Below are 8,920 nucleotides of genomic sequence, written 5' to 3' on the forward strand. Positions count from 1 at the left end.
TATATATATATATATGTATACACATATATATCTATATCTATATCTATATATATATATATATAGATATATATATATGTATATAGACTTAATTTTTTTTTGTTTCTTCATTTTGTGTATCGTTTCTAGTCCGTAGCAAAAAACTGGCAGCGGTGTGTCGCGATTACATAGAACGTTTTTCAGAGAAACCATCTCTTCATTCTCTCGCATTCTTCCCTCTCACCTGTGTTCGCGCGGGCGAACGCGTTTATTTCCCGGCGTCGCGCGATAACTGACGCCCCCGACGCCGGGTTACCCTGAGACGGCGTCGATACATACAGGGATGAACCACGTGATTTGTCTGGGCGATATTTCTTTCTTTCTTTCTATCTTTCTTTCTTTCTTTCTTTCTTTCTTTCTTTCTTTTTTCTTTTTTTACTTTTAATTTTCTCTCTTCTTGTCAACGAACCGAGGGAAATTCCGTCGTCGCGGAGGACACGGTTTCGCGTGTCACGCGATCGCTATTCGTCGTCCGTGCATCGGGACAAAATATACGAGCCACGACGAGCGCGATCCTCGAACAAGCTCGATCATCGAGAATTCAACGTTCACGCGATTAAGATTATCGTAGATTAAGAATATACGAACGCATCGATTCGCGAGACACGCGTCTACGGATTCATTGTCGTCGATTACTTTTTTTTTTTTCTTTTAAACGGGACTAACGTACTTATCTTTTTTTCCTCGATATTCTACGCTCAAGTAACGCGAGAAGAAATTCGGTAAAACTTATAGGAACGAACAAATTCTCAATTCTCGCGAATTCTTTCGAACATTTTCGAATCTTCTTTCTTCTCTCTCTCTCTCTATAATTCTGTCTAAGACGGTGATTCTCAATTTCGTCGCCTCGTTTCGACTCGAACTCCTCCCTCTACAACGAAAGATACCGCCGCGAATGGAATTTCGAATTTCTACGGGTGAAAAATCGAGACACGTTTCTCTTTAACTCTCGTTTAGTTCGCGACGCTCGATCGAACGTGTCGTACGTCGTTGGATTGAAAGCTAGGTTCGCGAAAGAAATGTCGTTTTCGAACCGTTTCTATTTGCGCAGGATCTCGCGGAAAACCAAAAGGCCAAGCACGTATTCGAATTCGTTGCTCTCTGGGTCTCCTAATTAATTTCCAGCAGGGTTAGAGGGACGCTAGATTCGTAGAGGACGCCACAGCCTGGGCGTCCCTAGAATTACGCTACGCGATTTAACAACTTTCACGATCTAACTACGAGTTCGTTCGATATTATTTCCGTCGCCACCTTTTTTTTTTCATAAAAATTCCAACCCCCCGAATGGACGCAACGACAATCGAGGACGACCGTGGGCGTCGATATCGCCGAATCCGGCGCTGATTTCCGGCAACAGAAACCCGACAGAGAATCTCCGCAAAGCTAGCGTTGAATTGCAAAACAAATTCGAACGTTATAGATCGTGCATTATTCTATACCCCTACGGGACATCACGTTTTGTTGCCTAAACGCTTAAATTCTCCACAGAGGGGAAGGAGGGGACACCCTCCCGCCTGCTCTAACGCTATTTTATTTAACGAACTTCTACAATTAATTCTTACGACCGCGATTTCAATGATTCGAATTAATTATCGATGATTTCTTTCTTTCTTTTTTTTTTTTTTTTTTTTTTTTAAATTGAACGCAGAACCACCGCTCGTCTCTGCATCGAGATCTAGGCGTAAACGAGACGTTCGTTCGTGTCGCGTCGTCTACGACGAAACGAGTTTCGGTCGGTTCGCGACGAGGACAAAAATAATTCTCGGATGGATGGTCCACGTGGTTCAGCCGTGTATACGTACCGGGTGCGGCGATTTCTCGTCCGTCGCTTACTGTCGCTGCGGGTTCTTCGATTTATCGAACATTTCTCGGAAGTTGCTTCGGCCGGTCTCGAGGCTGACGCTTCGGGGGAAGTTGAGAGACACGGTCGGCGTGAAAAAATATTCGTACAGCAACCGATTTAAGACGAAACTAATATGAAAGGAAATGAGAGGTTAACCCTTGACGCTCGAGGCCTTTTCTTTTCTTTTTTTTTCTTTTTTTTTTTTTTTTCGTGGTATCTGCCAGCAACTCGAGATGCTTCTCAGCTTCTCAGCTTCGTTCTGTTGCCATGAATTCTAAGCTATCTGGATTCGAGAATAAGGTCACCTTTATCACGCCGATATATTCATTCTATCGACACATCGAGCTCCGAAGAAACGAAACCCTCGCGCTCGAGGCATTTTTCTATGGAATCGAATACCAGTCCGTTTTTTATAATAAATTTCTGTGAAACCAGAAATTCCACTTCGAGAACAATCACCTACGAGCATCCGTGACGCGATGTATTATTATTTCGATAATAATAATAATAGTAATAATCAGTCGTATTCCGATGCAAGCGAATTCGAAATTGTACGTTCGCGAGATTTCTCTTAAATTACACACGTCGGCCCGGAGACGCCATCCGAGCGCAATGGGTTAAACCCAGACAATCGTTAGGTATCGTAGATTTGCTGCGCGAGACCTAATGGCGACCGAGAGTCATCCTCTCGAGTGCAAAGGGTTGACATCGAAGATAATAACCTTTACGCAAATTCTACTCTAAAACAAAAAAAACAAAAAGAAAAAAATACAGGAACGTCGGTTAATTATTTCTAACCCTGAAATCGATTAATAAAATAAACACATGAAGTTTCATTTCGAAACGGTTCCTGTACGAATGCTCGTTACACCGACCGTAGGTAAATAAAAGCGACGGTCGAGGTACGAACTGATTCTCCATCGTCTTTCGTAAAACGTGTACCGAGCGGTCGAGTGTTTTAAACGAAGGTCCTGAAGAATTTCTTCCTCCCTCTATCACTTCTCGAACGTCCTACGCATATAAGAATATCGCTCGGTTATTTAAAGTCCCGGTTCAAAAGTACAAAAATATATATATATAAAAAAAAAAAAAAAAAACAAAAAAAAAGAAACGAAAAAACCATCCGTACGTTCACCTTCCCTTCTTCTTCTCAGTTTCTACCCCTTCTATCCACATAAATCCTCACCGTTCAACTTCCCTCGAAGCTTCGGCCTCTAAACAAAAGCAAAAGAAAAAGGCTCCAAGAAGAATTCGTGTAAATAGAATTCCCGGCGAATGTAAGGACAACGACGTGAAATGGTAAAATCGTCACACCTCGTGCACCCCCCGTCTCTCGCTGTCGCGATCGCTTCTCGATAGACGCGGTTTAATGAGGTCTCAGTGTAACGATTTTATTTTTGCAATTATAGTTACAGTAATCGTAATCGTAGTCGTGGCTGTACGGCGGCAACAGTGACGTCGACTCGTTGGCGGGGCAGGGAAGATGCCTGGGTCAGGCCAGCTCGTTGCTGTCCGGGAAGTGGTCGCGGCAGTCGAGACACGCCGCCAGGTCGAGCACCAGGTGATGCAACGTGGGATGCTCGAGCACCTCGGCGTCCGGCAACGGCGGATGGCAACGGGGCCTCTGCTGTCGACCCCTGAACGACCGGTGGAGATTCAACACCACGTCGCAGAACACGTAGCGCACCAGCAACAGTCGTAGGAAATCGTCGCCGAAGAATTGCAACACGCTGGTCTCTGCGTGTACCGTAAAACGCTCGTCAGTCGACGTGTCCTCGTCTCTATTTTCCTTATTTATTTTATTCTTTATTTATCTTTGTGTCTCTCATGGATCGTGCGATCGTTTTCTTTATCGCTGACACAAATATTCATTATTTTTTCGTTCTGTTCTTAGAGGGAGGAAACCACATTACGGAGCCAAGTATTTTCTTTTTCTTTTTTTTTTTTTGGTTTAGAGAGAAAAATTTACTCACATTTTTGTCTTATAATTTTTAGTTTAATAAGCTAAAAGAATTATCAAGCGTACTTTGAATATTCTTAACGTTGAAATTAGATTAAGTGAATTTTTCCAAGTACCAAAAACGATGAAGTACGATCAATATTTGGCCTTCAAAAATTACCGAATGCATCTCGAATCGTACCTAAGATATACCGAAACTTGGATTGAAATTAAGTAAATGTTTCTCTGTAAAAAGAAATCGCGAAAACGCTTGACCCTCGCAAGCCTGACTTTCCGTATTGAATTCGAACGAATATCGATGTATTTATCATTTTAGCTCATTTTACTGAAGAACTAAAAAAAAAAAATTAATTTCGAACGTTAAGAGCGTCCGAGACGATAAATTGCAATAAAATCCTTGGATTTCGACGATGTTCTAAATATAAATACCACGGTGAATGTTTGATTGCGTAGTTTCTAAAAGGCTGTAAGCAAAATACAATCGTAGCAGAAATTGTGGATAGTATCAGCCTCGACGTGTCGATATCAGGTCTCCTAACGTAGCTTCCTCCCTTAAAATCAGTTTCGGCAATCGCGACATGTTCGAGCGACTTGAGGCGGATTCGCGTCGACCGCAATCGAGGACGTCACACACGGAGGTCAGTTTTAAATGGTTCCGGGTCGGAGCTCTGAACGTGGCTCTGTTTCATGGTTACAGGGGGGTGGTTTCTTCGTTTCGGACCGTTCGATGGGAAACTTGTGATTCGGGGAGAGAAGGTGTTTGGCACGTACAGAGTTTTCTGGTACCGCGAGAAATTTCTGGATTCCGTGAAATAAATTCGCAGAGACGCTTTTTCGGGATATCGAAGCGGGCTGAACCTTGGAAACGGGGATTGGTTATCCCGATGTATCCCGAGGTATGACTTCGTTCGGGCTGTCAGACCACCGAATACGGACTGACGTCCGCAATTGCCGTCCGCAATTGCCGTCGCGAACGCTCCGTTCCAGAGATACGGCGGACAAATTTGCATATTACTGTTGCTGCTGTTGTTGTCTGTGCGCAGACCTGTTGTCGCAAACTTTCGGGCGTATTATCACGGGACAGCTATAGGGGGACGTGCAGACGTTACGGTGGAGGTTAGGGGGAGGTTTTGGTATCGATTACGGCGAAACTTTCTCGGCCGGCGAATCGAACGTATCCGACGAGAGCGTTACTTACGACGTTAGCTTACGCCTATCGGACACTCGACAAAAGGAAGCCGGCGGGCTCCGTACGCCTCGAGACTCGCGGACGACGTATCGCCGGTCGCGAGAGGAACAATGGCGAAACCCCCTTTGCGGCCGACCCTAGATCACGGCGGCCTGGAGAACCGAGATCGCTGGTTCAGCGATAAACACGGGATGCTGCGGGGCAGCTTCGGACGACCGGATCTAGGCCAGCTGTGTTTATCGTTGTAATGCAATCGTAAATCGCGTTTCGTACCATCCCCCCTCCGTGTCGATGGGGTCGACGATTCGTTTCCTTGGGAATTCCCATTCTTTTCTTACGATATGACGAACGAAGGTATTTCTTGCGATATACCGTCGATGAAAAATTATTCGAAGCCTAACGATACACGTTCAATGAGCTACATAAATATTCGTACCTTCTATGGCTACCGGGAGAAATTTGTTTAAATTAACTGGTAGATTTGATGTTTCCATGTGTATGTTCATCCGCGTTATCCGTTGTACAAATACGTTGGCGTATATGTAAATATATACGTGTATAACGTTAGTCGTATTTATGTATTTATAATCAAAAATTTACCCCTCCGTTGCGCTATTTTTACGAGTCGGACTCGCGATGAAAATTTTACGCCAAATTTGAATGTCACGAGTATGACGCGTGATGAAATTTGTCACCAAACTAGAGAAACACGAATTACACTCGCGACGAAAATTTGATGCCGAACTTGCAAATCACGAGTCTGACTCGTGACGACAATTTAATGCCAAACTTGCAAATCACGAGTCTGACTCGTGACGAAAATTTAATGCCAAACTTGCAAATCACGAGTCTGACTCGTGACGACAATTTAATGCCAAACTTGCAAATCACGAGTCTGACTCGTGACGAAAATTTAATGCCAAACTTGCAAATCACGAATCCGAGTCGCGACGAAAATTTTATGTAAAGTTTGAAAATCACTATCGTGTATATAGTCTTATTCGTGTACAAACTTGTAACGAAACATTCAATTGTTAATATTAAAAATATTTGTTCAAGTTAGCGAATCTAGTTAAATAGACATAGGGTGTACGAATGTTCATGTTCCGAGCGCAAACACGACCGATTTCTGCTCCTTGGGAAGAACATCGCGAAGACCTCCTCGAATTCGACGTTAACTCCGACCTATGTCGCGTTCCGCTGCGTGATTTTTTATTTTGTCAGCCAGCAACAGCGAGTCAATCAGGCGACCTTTGCGGCACCGAAGACAAACCATCGGAAACAAAAGAGTAATATCGCGCGATTGCATATCGCGGCGGTCCTTTGAATCTCTCGGTGTTTCGGCCGGGATCGATACGTACGGAGTCGAAAAAAGTGGTTCCAATTGCGCGGACCAGCCCTTGAAATCAGCATGCCGGAGCCAAGAAAGTTTCACCGACACAGATCTGTCCCCCACCCCTCTCTCTCACACACACACACACACACACACATATTCGCTCTTTAGCACAGTGGTTCTTAACCCTTTTTAAGCTCATGGCACAGTTTAGAACAAGATTCTCAGGCTTTTTGTGCTCGTGGCACAATTTAGACAGCGAGAAACCTGGCACGGTTCTTAATCCCGAACAATAATTACAACGACGAGAATTCGGTGATGAATTGTTTGCGAAATAAGACTAGGGAGGCTCGAGTGCACGCGACAGACAGGTAAAACACGAATCGATGCAAATAGTACCATATTAAACCATTTCGAGTGTTTACGAATTTTTCGTAGTAAGAAGCACGCCATTAAGAATTTTCGGTCCCTCCGATATGAGAGGCACAGTACCAATAAATTTAACTCTTTAACGATTAAGAATCACTGGACTAGTCCACACGGTCGTCCCGGGGCAAACTCGCGCCGCGAGTTCTACCAGTAACCGAATAAAAAATGTATCGTGAAAGCAATGCCAGGTGAACCGATCGAACTCTACGGGATATCGAAAAGTGGACGAAAAGTGCTACGGTGGAAGCTTGTCACTGTTACCAGGAACGTTAAACATTGTAAACATTCTAGCCCCGACCACCGATCCGAAGTCTGGGAACCTCCGCGGCGTTTCTCCCGGAATTCGACGCACCACCTGCTATTGTCTTCGCGCTCCACCCGATCGAGTTACGTGTACAGCGCGCGGTACCTCGCGGAGATCACCGATCATCCTCCCCCTGTGCGGGTGACGGACGACAAAAACAAACGTCCCGAATCCTTACCGCATCTGGAGCGCGTGACGAGCTGACAGGCCTCGATGAGGAATCGCTCGATGTAACGCTGGCACCGCTCCCAGTGGTGCACGGCCAGGCTACCGATGTTGCATATAAGGCAAAAGGCGGCGAGGGGGGCGTGGAGAAACAGGGTGAACAGGCTGCCACCGTGTCTGACGTCGCGCAACGTCGGCGGCGTGTCCTGGGGCGACATCAGAACCATCAGAGGCTGCCCGAAGTACCGCGGTATCTGTTGGAACACGAAGCTGTTGTCCGAGTCCACCACCACGAACAACGGCTTCCTGGTGAACGGGTAGAGGTCCCCGGGGTACAGGCAGTGGGGCTCCTTGCCACCTGTCGGCCTCTTCCCGTGCTCGGGGTCCCTCTTGCTGCACGTAGACACGCCGCCCAGGTCGTACCCCACTGCAAGATCGCAAAATTTATCAACATCGTGCAATTCCGATTTAGCCGAGCGGTAGGATGTCAGAGGAACATCTTTGGGCGCCCCTTAAGGCGCCCCCTTGGCCGTGTCGTCGTTTGTAACTCGAATATTTTTAGACGGGAGAACGTGGCTAACGTCCGAGGTAAGTGACAGAGTTACGCGTCGGTATGGTTCGAATGAGTTTTTGGACGTATGTATGATAATGTTTCAATATTCGGTGGAAAAATAATAAATAAAAAAAGTGTCCAGCTGACTCGATCGTTTTCATACGGCCATCGCTACGTATCCTATTGCTTCCGCGCGACAGGGCAGCTTATGAATTGATATTGTGCGCATTGAAAGAGGCCGTGTATCGTCGACCGTTCTCGTACTCGACGTTCCTACAAACAGCGACGATCGGTCGAATCGGCTTTATGCTTGGACGAGCCGAAAGCTCGGGCTTCATTTCGCCAGAACAATGAGGAGCCCGTCGGACCGTGTCGGTTCTCGGCGGCGCTCCACTCCCCCGAAATTGAAGAGCCACCGAAATCGTTCGCGGCATCCTTGGAGCGTTTATTTTCGCGCGAATCGGATTACGCGAGGCAATGTATATCTTCTTTTATCGTCCAAGCTCCGAACCGAGACGCCGCTAATCCTGCTCTTCAGCATTCCATTCAAAACACTTGGACGATTCAGTGATTCCTGATTCGGGTACGTTCCCGATTCGGGTTTCGCGCTTGACTCGATGCGGGATCGCGAAAGGGTTGAACGTTCGATCGAGTTGATTTCGAACTCTCTCGTTCGATCGTTTCGTTAATCGCGTCCAGTGCCGGCCCTTTCTACTCGTTCGACCATTCCGGATAGGACTGAAGATCGATTTCAATATTTTGCAAGTTTCCTATTAAATCATTCGTTCGTTACTCTAGAATAGTTTTTTTTTAACAGAATATAGATATTTCTATTTCTGTAAAAAAAAATAATAATAAATAAACCAAGTCAAGTCGCACCCGCGTTTGCCAAAAATTCCCATCGCGGAATTATGCTCGTCCGTCGATTCGAATAAATATTCGAATAAACGTTCGAGAAACTTGCAAAGAGCAAGTTGCAACGAGTCTGACTCGTGACGAAAATTTAATGCCAAACTTGTAAATCACGAGTCTGACTCGTGACGAAAATTTAATGCCAAACTTGTAAATCACGAGTCTGACTCGTGACGAAAATTTAATGCCAAACTTG

The 8,920-nt window shown here is 45.5% G+C and overlaps 1 protein-coding gene across 6 annotated transcripts in view; it reads right to left on the reverse strand.

Moving 5' to 3' along the window:
• Window positions 1-2,556: 2,556 nt before the first annotated feature.
• The window catches only part of LOC128895013 (protein SCAI), a 17,392-nt gene continuing 11,028 nt past the window's right edge, over window positions 2,557-8,920 (reverse strand). Inside the window, exons 4-7 of one of the 6 annotated variants that reach the window (XR_008461671.1) lie at window positions 7,273-7,686; window positions 3,293-3,616; window positions 3,015-3,093; window positions 2,557-2,890 (exon numbers count right to left, since the gene is read on the reverse strand). Coding sequence is in view for 2 of the 6 variants with exons in the window: in XM_054157214.1 (XP_054013189.1) it covers window positions 3,372-3,658; window positions 7,273-7,686 (701 nt within the window). In the remaining 4 variants the exon portion in view is untranslated. Of the gene's footprint in view, window positions 2,891-2,964; window positions 3,659-7,272; window positions 7,687-8,920 lie in introns of those variants that run through there. The other 5 variants (XR_008461669.1, XR_008461672.1, XR_008461668.1 and 2 more) reach the window with 5 other exon arrangements.

This window comes from Hylaeus anthracinus, unplaced genomic scaffold (assembly GCF_026225885.1).
Source record: "Hylaeus anthracinus isolate JK02 unplaced genomic scaffold, UHH_iyHylAnth1.0_haploid 4, whole genome shotgun sequence".
Taxonomy (NCBI): Eukaryota; Metazoa; Arthropoda; class Insecta; order Hymenoptera; family Colletidae; genus Hylaeus; species Hylaeus anthracinus.